This window comes from Oryza glaberrima, chromosome 6 (assembly GCF_000147395.1).
Source record: "Oryza glaberrima chromosome 6, OglaRS2, whole genome shotgun sequence".
Taxonomy (NCBI): domain Eukaryota; kingdom Viridiplantae; phylum Streptophyta; class Magnoliopsida; order Poales; family Poaceae; genus Oryza; species Oryza glaberrima.
This window is the reverse complement of record NC_068331.1, coordinates 26,325,197-26,343,420: the sequence shown is the minus strand read 5'-3', so window position 1 is coordinate 26,343,420 and position 18,224 is coordinate 26,325,197. Positions and strand designations below refer to the sequence as shown.

At 38.8% G+C, this 18,224-nt stretch overlaps 1 protein-coding gene across 3 annotated transcripts; it reads right to left on the bottom strand.

Moving 5' to 3' along the window:
• Window positions 1-1,492: 1,492 nt before the first annotated feature.
• LOC127777135 (peptidyl-prolyl cis-trans isomerase CYP59) lies at window positions 1,493-17,167 on the bottom strand. Of its 3 annotated transcripts, none has more exons than XM_052303664.1 (14): window positions 16,993-17,105; window positions 6,508-6,612; window positions 6,311-6,428; window positions 6,113-6,163; window positions 5,924-6,015; window positions 5,686-5,785; window positions 5,206-5,325; window positions 5,039-5,116; window positions 4,829-4,875; window positions 4,691-4,746; window positions 4,010-4,050; window positions 3,668-3,773; window positions 2,325-2,457; window positions 1,493-2,252 (listed from the first exon to the last, which is right to left on the bottom strand). In XM_052303664.1, exons 1-14 carry the CDS (start codon window positions 17,088-17,090, stop codon window positions 1,703-1,705), a joined length of 1,695 nt encoding a protein of 564 aa, XP_052159624.1. In that variant the 5' UTR covers window positions 17,091-17,105; the 3' UTR covers window positions 1,493-1,702. The 3 variants fall into 3 exon arrangements, with proteins under 3 accessions (XP_052159624.1, XP_052159623.1, XP_052159625.1); XM_052303663.1 differs by lacking the exon at window positions 16,993-17,105 and adding an exon at window positions 7,139-7,497; XM_052303665.1 differs by lacking the exons at window positions 1,493-2,252; window positions 2,325-2,457; window positions 3,668-3,773; ... (8 more) ...; window positions 6,311-6,428; window positions 6,508-6,612 and adding exons at window positions 8,622-9,434; window positions 9,511-9,643; window positions 11,109-11,214; ... (8 more) ...; window positions 14,508-14,625; window positions 14,759-14,863 and having other exon boundaries at window positions 16,993-17,167.
• Window positions 17,168-18,224: the final 1,057 nt, after the last annotated feature.

Sequence of the window (18,224 nt, the reverse complement as noted above, 5' to 3'; positions counted from 1 at the left end):
CCATCCATGGCACACCTTATAGCATAATTTATTGTCCTGGACTTGCATAGATTGATTAATGTAGTAGGAAGGAAGCATTTATTGGACTAGAAATGGTTTTGATGCATTATTGTTGGAGCTTTTATCGTCTTAAATATATATTCATCTCCCAATTAATAAAATCAAAGTAAAAGGAAAGCATCAATGCGACACAAATGTAATTTCCAGAGTTAGTTGTGTATGCAAGAATCACCAAATAGGTAGTGTTATATTGTATTAAAATGGACCAAAGAAAGCTAAAAAAAAAAGGAGGCAACTACACGTTGGACGCCCGATCCAAGGTGGGAAAATTGGACGCCCATGTCATGCTGACGTCAGCATGCAAAAAACTACTTTAAATTATTTATCCAAATCATGATCCGATTGCACCATTAAATTCGTTGCAATTAAATCTTTGAAACAAGACTACACATGGATATATTCCGACGAAATTTTTTTAGCTTATTATTGAATTATTTTTAAATATTGTACGATGTTCCACCAAGTATATCGTAATTGTTTCACTAAGTAGATCGAAAATGTTTCAATCGTTTAAATCAGGTGATGTTTCACCTTATATAAAAACAATATTTCAGCAAATAACGAAAGAATGTTTCAGTTCATTCAACATTTGATCTATACATAGTGAAACATTATAAGTACACTAGGTGAAACATTTTTTTTGGAACAAAAAGTGAAACAAATTCTCTTAATAGAGGGTTTCCATAATATCCCTTAATAGAGGGTTTCCATAATATGTGGATGATTTTTTGCAAAAGAATGTTTCAATTCATAACATTAGATATATACATAACAATATATTGTAAATACACTAGGTGAAATATTTTTGTGGAACAAAGAATGAAACGGATTCCCTTAATAGAGGGTTTCCAAAATATGTGGGTGATTTTTTGCAACAGAGTATGTGTTAGAGACACGTGGAAGGTGGAGGCAGGGACACGTGGTGGGACCCTACGGGTGTCGGGCCCCCCCCCCAACCCACCCAACGCCCGATTGGAAGAAATTCCGAAAAAAAAAGAACGTATTTGAAACACGGTTTAAATATGATTTTTTTAAAATGTAAAAAAAGAAAAGAAGAGAAGTTGTCCAGAGTCTCCCGACAGAGTACATGAATTATGTTATAGACAACTTTTAGTAAATGATATCAATTAAACACGGTTTAAATATGATATTTTTAAAATGTAAAAAAAGAAAAGAAGAGAAGTTGTCCAGAGTCTCCCTACAGAGTACATGAATTATGTTATAGACAACTTTTAGTAAATGATATCAAATTGATTTACATCTCTGAGTAAAAGGGTATAAAACAGTCTGAGCGTGTAGCTGAAGGAAACTAGAGGCGTGTTAAGACTCACAAATGTAGAACACTTGCAGTGGGCTTCCTCTAGAACAAGAGCAATTAAAAAAGCAAGCTGCTAGTTGTGGCAACAGTTCGACAACAATCAGATGGTGATCGTCCCCCAAAAAGAACAACGTCCATGAGCATGTATAGAAAAGAAAAGGTCTACAAGTTACAACAATCTGTAGCCAGTGGAGCTCTCATAATGTCTACACGCAGATTCTAAGCTACATGTTTAGTGTTGTGGTGCTATCTTTGGATTAAGAATGACAAAATTCAATGTATGATGAGAAACAGGCAAGACAAAACTGACGGTGATGCAGTGACCTATCTATCATCTCTCTGCCTCCTTTCCCTGTGCTTGCTTGTCTCACGGTGACCACCGTCTTCTCTTCTATGCTTACCAGTATCTGGGCTTCTTTTCCTGTTATCACTTTCATCTCTCTTGTGACGGTCACTCCTTCCATGGCCATCATCTTCTCTGTAGCGCCGTTCACCTTCATACTTTTCCCTGCCATATCGACTGCCACCTCCCGGTTGTCGTCTGTAATCATCATTGCCATCCCTATATTTGCCCCTGCTCTCGTGCTTGCTGTAGCCACGATCATCGTATCTACTAGAGCTCCGTTCACCAGATTTATTGTAACGGTGGTAGTCCTCGTGCTTACGAATCCCTCGGTCCCTATCACCTTCTTTACCACCTTCTCTACCATTCTCATCACTGTGAGTTCTCTCCCGGCTAATCCTGTCATGGTCACCCCGAGGTGGCAGCCCTGATTTGCGATCATCTGTTCTTTGAATCTTTCTTCGGCCAGTACTTCCAGGATCTTGCTGATCAGTATAATTTTCACCATCTTCATCAAAGACAAGATCATAGCTGCAAAACAACAGAAGATTATCAGAAAATGAGACGATCAGGAAATATGATAGATAGGGAAAAGAAAATGACCTTCGACGGTTATTTCCACCACGCTGAGTGTTTTCATCTTTCAGGACATAACTTGGGCCTTTGTTTTTCTGCTCAGTGCCCTGGTCACAGTCTTTGGCTATGTGATCAGGTGCGCCACACTTGAAGCATCCATCTGCAAAGAGAATTGCATCATATAGCTTTTATGTGAATTAATTCTAACTCCACAATAGTAAAAAAGTACGGTCTCACAACTAACTAGAGTTCAAGAGTCCTAGTTGAGAATGTTAAATTCCACAATGAAGTGGGCATCTGCGTACACCTTCCTACTTCCTAGTACCTATAGATTAATGGGCTTGGATGTGGTCAACCTAGAAATATAAGATGAGATGTTTCGTATCAAAATTATTTCATAAATCAACCTTTTCTACAGAAAAATAGGAATTTCATGATTTAATATTCTATGGCAAAGGTCTCTTATGAGAATTCAGTTCCATGGCTCACCAATTGTGCAAGTTACTCTAGTAGAGAAATGATCTTAAGCAGATATGAATATTCAGGTCCATTGCTCAGCTCATATTGTAAGAAATAAAACATGGTCTGTTAGTTTGGTACTGGAAGAATTAATGGCTAAGTTGAGTACAGGGCTATTTGAAATTGATCGTATATTACATATACAAAGAAACCAACACAGTTTCAGAATGCCTAGCAAATGATGACGCTAGGCCAGTTTGCTATTTGCCACAATCTGAACCATCCGCGGCAAGTGGTTTAGCCAAAAACTGGTAATATAAAGACTAGTAATAATATATTCTGTTAGGGGCTCTGCAGACTTCTAATATACTAAGACACAGTATTCAGATCACACTTCTGCCATTTACAGATGAACTCCAGAGAACAAATGCATGTTAAAGACAGAGATGCGATACTAAAGAGATGCTAAGGAGAAAGCAAATCATGTTGGAAGTCTTGCTCAGATTGATGTTTACTTTCTTCTTTGTCCTGTGGCTTATTGGGAACATTGTTGCCATCTTTTCACTTGACACGGTTTAACTGTGCTGAATAATGATCAGTACACTTCTCTAGACATCTTCCGCATGGTACAAAACACTAAATTCCTTATAGGAATAAATAAATTTCTATAGGATACAGGAGGATGCTATAATTATGGTTTGAAAGGAAATTGAGTGCCACCAAAGTCTAGATGAAAAGAATTTTGATGAAGGATAGATTTATATAGTTCTTTTCTTGTAGGAAAGGGTAACAGTAGAGGATCTCCCCTACTGCTTTTCCTTAAGAAAAAAGAAAGCTACCGTGCAGTTAGCTTAAATAAAAAAGAAACTGAAAACTGCAATCATATTCTAAGGCCATGGAAATAAGAATACCTTTATTTGCATTTCTTTTGCTTTGTCTGAACTGACCCCACAGTTTTGAAACACTTTGACTAAAGTCAACATGTATTCTTCGATCATCAATCAAACAATTGTCCATCTGCAAGCATATCATTGAGTAAGCAATGCTCCCATGAAAACACTGGTAAAATAATTACAAATATAGACAATACTGAATTGTCAAGGCACAAACAATCAAGTAACATTCACTAGTCAAGCAAAAATGACTTATAAAAATATGCTAGCAAAGAAATGCTAAGTAATGAAGGGAAATAAAGTACAATTACAAGAACCAAGTTTTATCTGCCACATGAAACAGGATTTTAGGCAACTAACCTTGAAGAATGCCCGCTCACAAGCCTCCTTTGTCTCAAATTCTACAAAAGAGCAAGATAAAATTTAGCATTTTATAATAGCATTCAGATCTTGCCAATTTATCAAGGTGGAACAATAAATTCTTTCTAGGCCATCTACTGTCTACTGCAGTCTGTGCCAAATATCACACTGACACCGTAACCCTGAGAGAAAAATTGAGCTATCAAGAAACTTATATTGTTTAATACCTCAGAAGTGTGCAATGGAGCTACTCAGTTTGTTTTCTTAAATCGTTAATGTTTATTTTTGAGGAGATACAAGTAAACACCATTAGTCTTTTTGCCACGTCATGCATTTAACCCATTTGCTGGTTTATTAAGTATTAACAAACTAAAAGGTGTGCTTTACATGCTGCAACTAAAGTATATCCATAGCCACTAACATTTGGAACTCAGCCTTACACAAAACACCAGAACCTTGTTGCAAATTAGGTCACTCAGTTGTTCCTTACTAGGATAACAGATCTAAGAGGGTAAAACATGATGTTCAACACGCCTAAAGAATTGGAGGATGAATGCCTGGGAAAGCTATCAATGAAGCTCAAGCGTTCGATGAACGGACTAGCATAACTCTAGCTAACAACAATCCGATGCTTGATCACAGTATGTCAATGTACACCAGCTTTTGAGGAATGGAACTCACCAATAAAAGCATAGCATAAGCTATCACCAGTCTTGTAATCACGGATTATTTCAGCTCTGCAAGGAATAATAAAAAAAGTTAACAAAATAAGAAACAGGAAGATATGCACATTAATTGAACTTAGGAAAATGCGCTTACGATGTCACAGTTCCAAAACGAGAAAAAATTGTATATAAATCTTCATCCTACAAAACAATGAACACTAGCCGTTTAGTTACCAAACAATATTTCAAGCTATATTGCTATAAATTCAATACCTATATGACTTCCAAACTGATCTGTGAATCTATACATAAAAAGGTAGTGGAAGTAGAGAACAAAGCCAATCAATTAAGAACCGATACGAACTTGTGTTACTGGGTTGAGTTTACAAACAAATAAAACGTTGTCTGGTGGTTTGATCTCAGCATCTGGAATATCTCCCACCTGAATAAGACAAAGGTATTTTTATCAGTTATAACACGATGAATAATAATGAGCGAACTGTTAATTTTTTATTTGGCATCAGGACTCACGCTCTCAAGAATCACAGCATTTGTATGTGCTTCTTTGGAGCGGATCATCTCCTCAAGTTCTTCAGGAGCCACCGTTTCATCCATAGGGACCCAGCTATCCTCTAAGCGCTCTTCTGCAATCTGTACATTGACAGTGAAAAGAAAATATCATGACCATGTTAAAAGGACAACACATAGCATTCAGGAGAATCACGACAAAACCACACCCTTCTAGGACTAATCTGAAACATGCCTGTCTAGATATTTTAGGGATCGGGATAATTTGTACAGACAGAACAAGGAAAAAAAATACACCTACACCCAGTGGCTGCCTCAACTGAAATTCATACCATATTCTTTTAAAAAGGTATGTGCACAAATAATTAGTTTTCAAGAATGTGGAGGTAAAACGAATTAAACAAAAGACAGCCTGTGATTTTGGTGAGACAATTTTGGTTTATCATCTTTCCAACATGAGCAAAATAGCAGAACTCATATTACCTCATCCTGTGGTTTCCCTACAGGAGAATTCTCAGGAATAAGTTCACTGAGCTGAGGAGGATCGTCAAAAGGATCATCCAAGACATACGTATGTTTAATCCTGTCCATTGAACATTTTGCAGAAGGTCAGCAGTTGGAAATAAAGCAGAAACAACAGAAAGTAACACCAGAAAGTAAGTAAATATTAGCAAGCATGTTCTAATTATTCAGTTTAGACTTTTTAAAAAAGGTATTTTACCTGATGTCCTTAAATGGTCTCCCTTTATCATCAACATATGTTTCACTAATCTTTGTCAGCGTGTCAAAGCCTTCAGCAACCATGCCGAACACCTATAATTGATAAGGACATACATATGAATCACTGTAGATAAAGTGGATTTTTCCAAAGAAAATATTCTGTGAGTCAATATAATAAGGTACTACTCACTGTGTGTTTATCATCAAGGTAGTCTACGTCATCCCGCAAGGTGATATAGAACTAATAAAGTCACAGAAACATAAATCAAAGGTTAGAAATAGCAGGTTAGCAGCAAGGAGTTAAGGACCTCAAAATGGATTATCAAGTACTGGTTATCAAAACAGCTGAGCTAAGTTCGGTAGGAAGGCTAGGAATATGGTATCACACCTGCGAGGCATTGCAATTTTCACCAGCACTCGCCATAGCAATAGTTCCCTTTTTTGAATGCCTAAGCTCCGGTCGGATCTCATCATCAAAAAATCGAGCTTGATCACCATAAAGGAACCTACAGAAAAACAAATGAATCCCTTTTCAGGCATGTATTCGACAATCAGTGGCAGTAAAACATCTGAGCAATTGTTTACTTGTATACAGAATCGCCTCCAGCTCCTGTTCCAGTTGGGTCCCCAGTTTGTGCCAAGAAATCCTTCTCCACCTTGTGGAACAGGCACCCATTGTAATACTTCATCCTGGTAAGTCAAATCATAGGAGGAATGAGGATGATTACTCCCATTGCTATAAATAGTCAACTCAGCTATATTTCATAACCACAAAATTACTATTTCATATCCATAATACTGCTATTGTGCATTATTTTGCAATATCAGTAAGCATACTTTTTTTTTCAATTCAGATAACAACCCTAATAATCAAAGAGCGATCCCCTAATTGACCCAATCTTTCCATCCTACATTTTAATGACTACACTAAGAAGGTAAATTCATTCACAATGATTCACGACACATCAGCAGCAGCTTAAATTATAATTAATCTTAACCCAGCAGACTCCATAGTCCATACACCCTTCGCGGTTCTAGAATACAACACCAAATCCACACCAAGTAGCACCCTCTGCAACGCCAAAATTGGCCGCTAAACTGCTTCGTGAGGGCTAACCCCTCAACCGCGAGACAGCGTTACCCCTGGTACTAGCCAGATGATCCCGCGCACTTACAGATAGAACAAGCCCTAGATGCGGGTAAACTGAAAGCTTACTTGCAGAGCTTGAGGAAGTTCTTGGTGGTGAGGGGGCACATGTCGGTGTGGAGGTCCACCTCGATGTCCCCCACGCTGGTCACGATGAGGACCGACATCTCCGCGGGCGTTTTCCCCCCTTCTCGCCGGCGGCAAGAGCACACGGCGGCCGCGACGGCGCGGGATTCAAGGGGAAAAATACACAAATCACGGAGGAGCCGCAGCGCCGGATGCTTCTGGGAGCTCAGGCGACTGGTTCGCGCGGCCGCGGATACTCACCGGCCTCCGCCGCCGCCGCCGCCGCCGCCGAACCCCAACCGCCTTTCTAAACGCCGACGAGGTGTTTCTATTTTTTTTCTTATTTGTTTTTTATGAAAAATTGGTGATTTCTGAGCGCTTAAACCGTCTACCGCACTAGGCTGCGTGCTACGGAGATGTAAGGGCCGACCCTGAATTCTCGGCCTGGGCCAGAAAACCATGACCAAGAAATATCTGGGCCTTGCCCGCGTATATGGCCCAATTTGGTCATGCTATGCTTTTCGTCCAACCCTGCACTGTTGCACAGGGGTCTTTTGGGTAGCTTATAGTCTGTTTGAGGGAGCTTAAAATTCTGAGAAGCAGCTAGTTGGTAACCAGCTTTTGAAAATTTGGAAAGGCTGGGTTTTCCAGCTTCTAGTTTCTAGTTCATTTTTTGGATTCTATAACTACAGCTTCTCAGAATCTGGACCAAAAGCTAGACTGTTTGGGGGAGCTTCTGATTCTAGAAGAAGCTGTAGCAGTTAGAAACTCCCCCAAACAGGCCCTAAGACTCATTTTATAGATTCTATAACTATAGCTTCTCAGAATTCGATGAAAAGCTAGATAGTTTTGGGGAGCTTCTACCAGTTGTATCTTCTCCCAGAATCAGAAGCTCTTCCAAACTGTCCAGGCCCACAACCGCATATTACGGCTATGTTTCTGGGAGTTAACATTCTAAGAAACAGTTGGTTGCGCTCTTGACTTATTTTCTTTTATTTTTCATTCTATAACTACATTATCAGAATCTGGGTGAGAATCCGAACTATTTGGTTATAGAGATTCCAAGAGAGACCGCATTTGTTAGAAGCTTCTCTAAACAGGACCTACATATCTACATGGCTTCATCCGTGGTGCGTTGATGATATGTGAAATCCAATCCACGAAATGCTGTTGTAGTAAAGATCGTAATTTTCATCTTAACAACTTGGTGTAAATTTTATGGTAATTATTATCATAGGTCATAGAGGAAATAAAAAAAACTATCAATCGTCGAGCATAGCGCTGGCAGCAGCATTTCTTCAACCTATACTCGCATGTATGAATATGAAGTACACGTAACTAATAATTTTGGACATTTTGCAAATCAGCAGTACTAGGAACTGATACTCCATCTATTTCAAAATATCAAAATATAAGCATTTCTGGCTAGGTGAATGCTTATATGTTGTAACGGATGTGAAGTATGTTCTATAATAGGTAGCTAGCAAGTAATTCAGATCTCTCTGATAACCAAAGTAAAATGGCTAGCAAATTACAGCTCATGCATGCATGCACGCCATTCGCAATTAGTTCGCAGACAATTCGATCAGAGATGAAAGGTGTAATCAGACTCCAGATGATGAAATGTGAGATTCAGCTGAGAAGTTTACACACGAGAGCAAAAAACTGTCAAAATCTCTCTCACCCGTCTTCCGTCTGAAATCCTCGTATGTAAAGTAACAGAAAAAGAACTATACAAAATATACGTGAGCTACCTTAGCAATATACTATCATCACTCTGACTTCTTTCCCTGTGTTTGCTCGTCTCACTCACGGTGCTCCCTATCTTATCTTCTATGCCTACTACCAGTGTCTGGGCTTCTTTTCCTGTTATCACTTTCATCTCGTGTGGCGGTTGCTCCTTCCATGGCCATCATCTCCTCTGTAGCGTCGTTCACCATCGCACTTATCCCTGCCATATCGACTGCCTCCTGATTGTCGTCTGTAATCGTCATCGCCATCCCTATATTTGCTTCTGCTCTCGTGCTTGCTGTAGCCACGATCATCATGTCTACTGGAGCTTCGTTCACCAGGTTTACAATAACGGTTGTAGTCCTCATGCTTCTGATTCCCTCGGTCCCTATTACCTTCTTTATCATTCTCATCAATGTGCGTTCTCTCCCGGCTAATCCTATCACGGTCACCCCGAGGTGGCAACCCTGATCTTCGATCATCTATCTTATGGATCTTTCTTCGGTCAGCGCTTCGGAGATCTTGCTGACCATTATAGTTTTCACCATCTTCAAAGACAAGATCGTAGCTACAAAATAATAATAACATATTATCAAAAAGCGAAACAATCAGAAAATATGAGTGATGGCGGATGGGAAAATCACCTTCGACGCTTGTTCCCACTGCGCTGAGTGTTTTCGTCTTTCAGGATATAATTTGGCCCTTTGTTTTTCTGCTCAGCCCTCTGGTCACAGTCTCTGGCTATGAGATCAAGTGCACCACACTTGAAGCACCCATCTGCAAAGAGAAAGAAATGCATCATGTATTTTTCACTTTAAAGTATGTTTGTGGAAGAGATTAAAAGGACATTTTGTTGCACAGCAATTCAAAAAAATACATTAGAAGCAATCAACTATGCAGGAATTAAAAACTCCCACATGATAAAATAAGCATAAGGTCTCACAACTAACTCGACTTAATACCAGAATTCAGGGTCCTAGTTGAGAATGTTAAACTCGGCAATGAACATACTGAGGTAGTTCCTAGTACCTAGAGATCAATGGGTTCGATGTGGTTAACCTAGACTGAGATGTTGCTTGTCAAAAATCATTTCATAAATCACAACTTTTTCTACAGTTTGGCGGATGGCTTAGGCAGCCATACCGGCCATGGTAGTTCCTACATTTGTTCATGGGTCGCCAAATTCCTTAGGAGATTAGGATTTCTGTTTCCCCCCCACCCCTGTACCCTGTCCCCTTCTTTTTTAAATTGTTTGGCCCCCCTGTAATTTCATTTATTCCTTCTTAATATAAAAATGCGCGTCTCGCGTATTCCCGAAAACAACTTTTTCTACAGAGATAGAAATTTCATGGCTTAATATTCTCTGGCAGAGATGTTACGAGAACTCTCACCAGTCACCAGTTATACAAGTTACTCTAGTAGAGGAATGTTCTTAAAGCATCTAATTATCATTCAAGTCCGTTGCCCAGCTCGTGTTGTAAAGAACAAAACATGGTCCCGTTGATTCTGGAAGAATTTATGGTTAAGTTCAGTGCAGGGCTATCTACATGGATCGCATATATTACATATACAAAGAAACCAACAATCCGAGTATCAGAATGCCTAGCAAATGATGAAAATACGAACTGTATGCAGCAAGTGCTTCAGAGTTTTGCCAAAAACTGAAAAAATAAAGACTCATGTAACAATTAGATTCTGTTTGGGGATCTTCACACTCACTGATATACTAAGACGAGGTATTCATATCACACTTCTCCTATTTACAGATGAACTCCAAAGAACAAATGCATGTTCAAGCAAGAGATTTAAGTAAGAAATGCTAAGGATAAAATACATGTTGAAGTCTTACTCAGATCGACGTGTTCTTTCTTCTTTGCCCCCAACTTATTGGGAACATTGTTGCCATCTTTTCACTTGAAAATATTTAAAGGTACTAGCTACTGACTCGACATCTTCACCATGGTACAAAATGGTAAAATTCCTTATAGGATTCAAGAATTTCTAATGAACACAGAATGCTACAACTATGGTTTGAAATGAGAATATGCATATTTGAGTGCCACCAAAGTAAGTCTAGATGAAAAGAATATTGATGAGGAATAGATTTGTTTAGTTCTTTTCCTTAAAGGAAAAAACCAACAGTAGAGCACCTCCCCTACTGATTTTGCAGTTAGCTTAAATAAAAAAGAAGCTGGAATTGCAACGATAAGCCATGGAAATAAGAATACATGACTTATCTTACCTTTATTTGCATTACTTTTGCTTTGTCTGAACTGACGCCACTGTTTTGAAACACTTTGGCTGAAGTCAACACGTATTCTTCGATCATCAATCAAACAATTGTCCATCTATAAGCATATCATTGAGTAAGCAAATGCTCCCATGAAAACACTCTAATATAGTTACAAAAACATAGACTGCTGAACTGTCAATGCAGAAACTAGGTAACATTCACTAGTCAAGCATAAATAAATATATAAAAAATATGCTAGAATGCTACTTCCTCCGTTTCATATTATAAGACTTTCTAGCATTACCCATATTCATATAGATGTTAATGAATCTATATATGAATGTGGGTAATGCTAGAAAGTCTTATAATATAAAACGGAGGGAGTAGGTGGCAGAAGGAATTATAGAGTATAATTATATAAGAGAAGAAATTTTATCTGCCACTGGAAACAGGAATTTAGGCAACTAACCATGAAGAATGCGCGCTCACATGCCTCCTTTTTCTCAAATTCTACAAAAGACCAAGATAATTTTTAGTATTTTGTAACAACATTCTGATCTTGCCAATTAATCCAGGTGGAACAAGAGAGATTCTTTCTTAGGCCATCTACTGGCTACTTGAGTCTGCACCAAATATGTTGCACTGACATTGTAACCCTGAGAACAGTTGAGCTATCAGTTAACTTCTATGGTTTAATACCTCAGAAGTGTGCAATGGAGTCACTCAGTTTGTTTTCTTAAATCATTAGGTTTGTTTTTTAGGAGAAAACACCGTTAGTCTTCTTTGACAATTCATGTATTTTATCCATTTGCGAGTTTATCTCTACTACTATAAAAGCACACTCATCCTCCTTCCCACCCCCTCCCCCTTGCTCATGGAAAAAAATCGCTAGAAAAAAAGGTTCCACACAAAAAAAATTAGGAAATCTAGCAACAGTAGTAGAAATCGTTTAATTTTTTGAACCAGAAAAAAAATCGCTAGAGCAAAATTGTTCTGCACAAAAAGAAAATAAATCGCTAAGAAATAAAGAAAAAATAAAGGAAAAGTTGTTAGATAAAAAAAATTCTCACTTTATGTTAAATCCATATTAATAGTCCCTAGCCCATTTTCAGTAGTACGGACCCGTTCCAATGCATGGGTATATTACTAGCTATCTCTACTACTATAAAAGCACAGTTGTCCTCCTTCCCACCCCCTCCCCCTCGCTCATGGAAAAAAAATCGCTGGAGAAAAAGGTTCCGCACAAAAAAAACTATTTTAGAAAATCTAGCAACAGTAGCAGAAACCTTCTTTTTTTGGAACCATAAAAAAAATCACTAGAGAAAAATTGTTACACACAAAAAGAAATCGCTAAGAAAGATGGGAAAAAAAGGGAATAGTTGTTGGATAAAAATATATTCTCACTTTATGTTAGATCCATATATTAGCCCCTAGCCCATTTTCAGTAGTATGGGACCATTTGCAATGCACGGGTATATAGTAACAAAATAAAAGGTGTGTTTACATGCTGCAACTAAAGTATATGCCTTTCAATAAACACCAACAGTTATTGCATAGGTAATTCAGTTGGAGCCCTGTTAGGATAACAGATCTAAGAGGCTGATGTACAACACAACTGAATAACTGGATGATGAATGCCTAGGAAATCTAGTGATATAGCTCAGGCAAGTATTCGATGAACAAACTGGGCTCAGGGTACTCCAGAAAAATAGCAGGACTCTGTCTAAATCCAATGCTTGATCGAAGTATGTCAATGCACCCCAGCTTTTGAGGAATGAAACTTACCAATAAAAGCAAAGCATAAGCTATCACCAGTCTTATAGTCACGAATTATTTCAGCTCTGCAAGGAACAATTAAAAAAATTAACAAGAGAAGCAACAGGAAGATAAGCAAATTATTTGAGCTTAGGAAAAGGCACTTACGACGTCACAGAGCCAAAACGAGAAAAAATTGTATATAAATCTTCATCCTACAAAACAATGAATATTAGCCCTTTAGCTTCTCTTACCAAAAAATATTTCATAAGCTATGGGATATCAATCCGATATTTATGATGTCCAAAATAATCTGTGATATAATCACAGGAGCATTAAATGAATGAAATGTCTATACATAAGAATCTGTACGTAGTGCTACTACCAAAGCAGGATGGATAAGCAAAAAAATTAGTGGAACTGGCGAACAGAGTTAATCAATTAAGAGCCGATACTAACTTGTGTTACTTTGTTGAGTTCACGAACAAATAAAACATTGTCTTGTGGTTTGATCTCAGCGTCTGGAATATCTCCTAACTGAATAAGACAAGTTTTATGAGTCACAAGTTATAACATGATTAATAATTAATAAGCGTAGTTTTGGATTTTAATTTGGCACCAGGACTTACGCTCTGAAGAATAACAGCATTTGTATGTGCTTCTTTGGAGCGGATAGTATCCTCGAGTTCTTCAGGAGCCACTGTTTCATCTGGAGGGACCCAGTTATCCTCTAAGCGCTCTTCTGCAATCTGTACATTGACGGTGAAAAGAAAATATATAACATAGTACATTAGCAGGACATTGCATAGGAACTTTTAGCATAATTTGGTACAGACAGAACAGGGAAAATAAATTACATGTACACCCAGTGGCTGCCTCAACTAAAATCCATACATACTCTTAAACAGGTATGTGCCCAAATAAATAGTTATAAAGTTTTCAACAATGTGGAAGGTAAAACGAATTAAACAAATGTAAGACAGCCTGTGATTCTGATCAGTCAATTTTGATTATTGTCTTTCCAACATGAGCACAATAGCAGAACTCATATTACCTCATCCTGTGGTTTCCCTACAGGAGAATTCTCAGGAATAAGTTTACTGAGCTGAGGAGGATCATCAAAAGGGTCATCCAAGACATATGTATGTCTAATCCTGTTCATTAAGTATTTTGCAGAAGGTCAGCAATGGAAATAAAGCAGAAACAACAGAAAGACCAGAAAGTAAGTAAATATTGGCAAGCATGTTCTAACTATGCAGTTTAGTACTTTTCAAAGGTATTTTACCTGATATCCTTAAATGGTCTCCCTTTATCATCAACATATGTTTCATTAATCTTTGTAATCGTGTCAAAGCCTTCAGCAACCATGCCAAACACCTACAATTGATGAAGATATACTTGTGAGTCACTGCAGATAAAGTAGGGTTTTTCAAGAAAAAAAATCTCTAAGTCAATGTAATAATAGTAAGGTGCTACTCACAGTGTGTTTATCATCGAGGTAGTCCACGCCATCCCGCAAGGTGATGTAGAACTAATAAGTCACACAAACATAAACGAAAGGTTAAAAACAGCAGTGAGGACATCAAAATGGACTAATTACTGGTAATCAAAACATTTGGGTTCGGTAGGAAGTTTAGGGACTAAGTATCACACCTGCGAGGCGTTGCAATTTTCACCAGCACTTGCCATAGCAATAGTTCCCATTTTAAAATGCCTAAGCTCCGGACGGATCTCATCATCAAAAAATCGTGCTTGGTCACCATAAAGGAATCTACAGGAAAAAAAATGAATCCGTTTTCAGGCATGTATTTGACAATCGGTGGCAGTGAGACATCTGAGCAATTGATTATTTTTTTACAGGAAACAGAAGGAGAGGCTCCTATTGCGCTATATTAATTGATTACTTGTATACAGAGTCGCCTCCAGCTCCTGTTCCAGTTGAGTCCCCAGTTTGTGCCAAGAAATCCTTCTCTATCTTGTGGAACAGGCACCCGTTATAATACTTCATCCTGGTAAGTAAAATCATAGGAACAGCGAGAGAATGATTACTCCAATTGCCATAAGTAGTCAACTCAGTCATATTTCATAGCCTGCTATTTTGCAGTATTTAACTTTTGCAAGATAAGTAGACAAACATATTTACATAATTTTAGTTCAGACAACGACACTAAGAATCAAAGAACAATCCTCTATGTGTTTGGTTCCTGAGATCAAGTGGGATAGAACGAATGGTTATGGTCCTGGGATGAGCCCATGTGTTCTGTTCTTGGGATGGGACGAAACATTTCAGGACGAGGTGGTTTCATTTTGACGAATATTCCAACAAGATTCAGGATGAGATGATACCACTCTTTTGCCCAGATGAACTCATGCAAGAATGTTCAGCAGTGCGGGGGAGAGCTTCTCGCTGGATTTGTTCACCGCCCATCTGCGAGACTGCGAGCAGCCACCACTCTCCTCAAGCTGAGAAGCAGTGGGCTACCACCTCCATGAGGTTAAAAGGTTTCTTGCACTCGACCATTGATGCCGCTAGTGGATCACTGCCTTGACGCGCTCATGAGAGTCGCCGGCTTGTGCAGCAAAGTGGAGTCATCCACTCCGCTTCCTCCACTCACTAGCCATAGCACCACTCAGGAATCTGGAGAACAAATAGTTTTGGATGTGAACAAAATAATGAAGAGAGAGGAAGACAAGGAAGAAGCTGTAGCCAGGAAAGCTCATTGCTACAGATGATAAGGGAGAGAGAAAAATTAAGAAGGGGAAAAGGAAATAAGGGAAATTTAAAAAAAAAGGTTTATTCTCACCAGTCTAAGGTGCAGGTTACCTGAGTCAATCCTATCTTATTCTTGGCTGCGTAAATCCAGTTGGATGTAGAGGCCGGGTTTATCCCATTTTCTAAAAAGAAAATCTAATTCTATTCTCCAAACCAAACTCTGGATTGGACCATTCCATCCCATCTCGCTTAAACCAAACAAAATATTGAATCATCCCATTCTCAACCAAACAACTAAACGAAACAATTCTATTCCACCTCATCCCAAAAATGTAGAACCATCCTGTTTCATCCCACCTCATCCCTAGAACCAAATACTAATGATAACAACTAGTGCTCGGATGTTCAATCCGAGAGCTATTGTCAGACGTTTCTGAAATAAGTGATCCTCGCTACTATATAAGCAACCATTAAATCAACCAATTCATGGACTCCACGGAGGCCGTAATCTTTTGCTTCGGAAGTCAACTTCTGGCTCTTCTAAATTGTACCACAGCTGCTTTCATTTATCACTAATCATAAAGAAAATAAAATGTCTACCACAATATCAACATCCCTCACAAATCAAATCAACGATTAGATATAAATATTGGTGGCTTAGCTAGCAATGATATTCTACTCACGTAGCAACAATTCCAAAAGAAGAATTGAAGCAATTTCCTTGTTGCAGCTGAAACGATTTCTCGCTACAATCGCAACAATGGCATGTTCTAGCTGAAACAATTGTCTGCTCCAGTTTATTTGTCCACTCCGCTGAAACAATTTTCCACTACAAATGCCACAATTTCCTACTATGGGCTACGGCCGCAACAAATACATGACAGGCAGAAGCATCAAAACCGTTGCAAGAAAAAAAAAAGTCCTACAGCAAAATCTGATGAAGCATGTCGCCATGTTGCAACAAAAAGAAAAATCATGCAAACACTGGGTGAATAACGTTGAAAATATCCAAGAGACATGTACAGAGATGGTTAATACAGATTGTCATATGAGGAGCGCCACAGACAAGTGCTACCAACAGCACTTGTAAGATGCTATCAACTTAACAGCACTACACTAACAAGTTAAACGCAATCGAAACTCGAAGTAACACGGGAACAAGAGCATTCACAATGATTCACGACACACTGGTATGGCAGCAGCTTCAACTGTAATCAATCAATCCAACACACTACACTACACGCACCCTTCACATCGAATCCAGACCCAGTAGCACCCGCTCTACAACGCCAAAATTGCCCGCTCAACTGCTTCCTGAAGGCTAACCCACCCGCCACGAGACCCTCGTTACCTCTAGTAGCCAGATGATCCCGCGAAAATTCACACATAGAACAAGCCCTAGGTGCGGGTAAACTAAAAGCTTACTTGCAGAGCTTGAGGAAGTTCTTGGTGGTGAGGGGGCACATGTCGGTGTGGAGGTCCACCTCGATGTCCCCCACGCTGGTCACTATGAGAACCGACATCTCCGGCGGAGTTCCCCTCCCGCCGGCGGCAGGCGCACGGCGGATCGCCGACGAGGTTTTTTTTTCTCTTTTTTCTTCGAAAAAAGATGAGCGTTCGATTTGTTTCTGCTTCTGGGCTTTCTTTTGTGGGAATTTGCGTTGCGTGGACGGATCGGGAACGAACTGGAATCTGGAGGTGGCTAAATGGGCCGTGTAGAGGGCCAGCCCAGTAGTGTCGATCAGGCCCGTTTGATAGTGCTTTGGGGGCCTTTCTGGGCTGACCCTGGTACAGTCCGTTTCATCTGCCCATTGATGTATGCTGACGTGCGTCAATTGTCAAGCATATGGATGGTGCCAGCGAATAGGGAGGCATAAGCATTTTATCGACACAACAGAAAAAATGGAAAATTTAATACTTTCTTTTTTTTTCCAAACACACTTTAGACACAAGCGTTGATTAGATCCGCATGTGAGGTGCATACTCATTTCTATCAACATATACATGTACTATATCATAGTACTATATAATCATCTTCCGTATCGGGTCAGCACATCTTCAGATTGATGAAGCCATCATATACATCTCGTTGTTGATGGATTTATTATTTATTATTGAAAAAAAAGTTGTAAATATGAGCACCCGTACGAAGTTAATTTGAGATTTGTACTTGCGTTAAGAGCTACACTCGCTTCACAACTTATCACCTTAAGCATGGTCCTGATGCTATATAACATAGACACATAGAGATAGAAAACTCTAGATTGCAATAGAAGTGGTAAATCCTCAAATCTCCCAACTGATCGAAAAGGGCAAAATCAAGATTGAAATTAGGAGTGGCAAATTCTCAAATTCCGTAGTAGAAAAGGCCTTTATTATTATTATAAGCCACCTCGAAGATTTTTTTTAGGACATATTTTTTAGCTAATAGATGACCCATTATCACGAGTACGCTTCCCAAGCATCCAAATACTATATTTATTTTAAAAAAATGTCCTTCATAAACATTTCCTATAAACTGTTTAAAACCATTTATTCAACTTTCTGTTATTTAATTACAAAAGTACGTAATTATCATTTGTTTTTAGTTTTTTTATGCATTGTTTTATCATTCAACATGTTAAAAAGGACTAACATGTTTTTAAATTTACATAAAA

Bases quoted from the DNA above. Each gene is read 5' to 3' on its own strand.
- LOC127777135 (XM_052303664.1), bottom strand. From the start codon at position 17,090: ATGTCGGTTCTCATAGTGACCAGCGTGGGGGACATCGAGGTGGACCTC. The intron at 6,613-16,992 runs GTAAGCTTTTAG...TTGACTTACCAG, and splicing joins AACTTCCTCAAGCTCTGCAA to GATGAAGTATTACAATGGGT. The intron at 3,774-4,009 runs GTTAGTTGCCTA...ATATGCTTGCAG, and splicing joins GTGAGCGGGCATTCTTCAAG to ATGGACAATTGTTTGATTGA.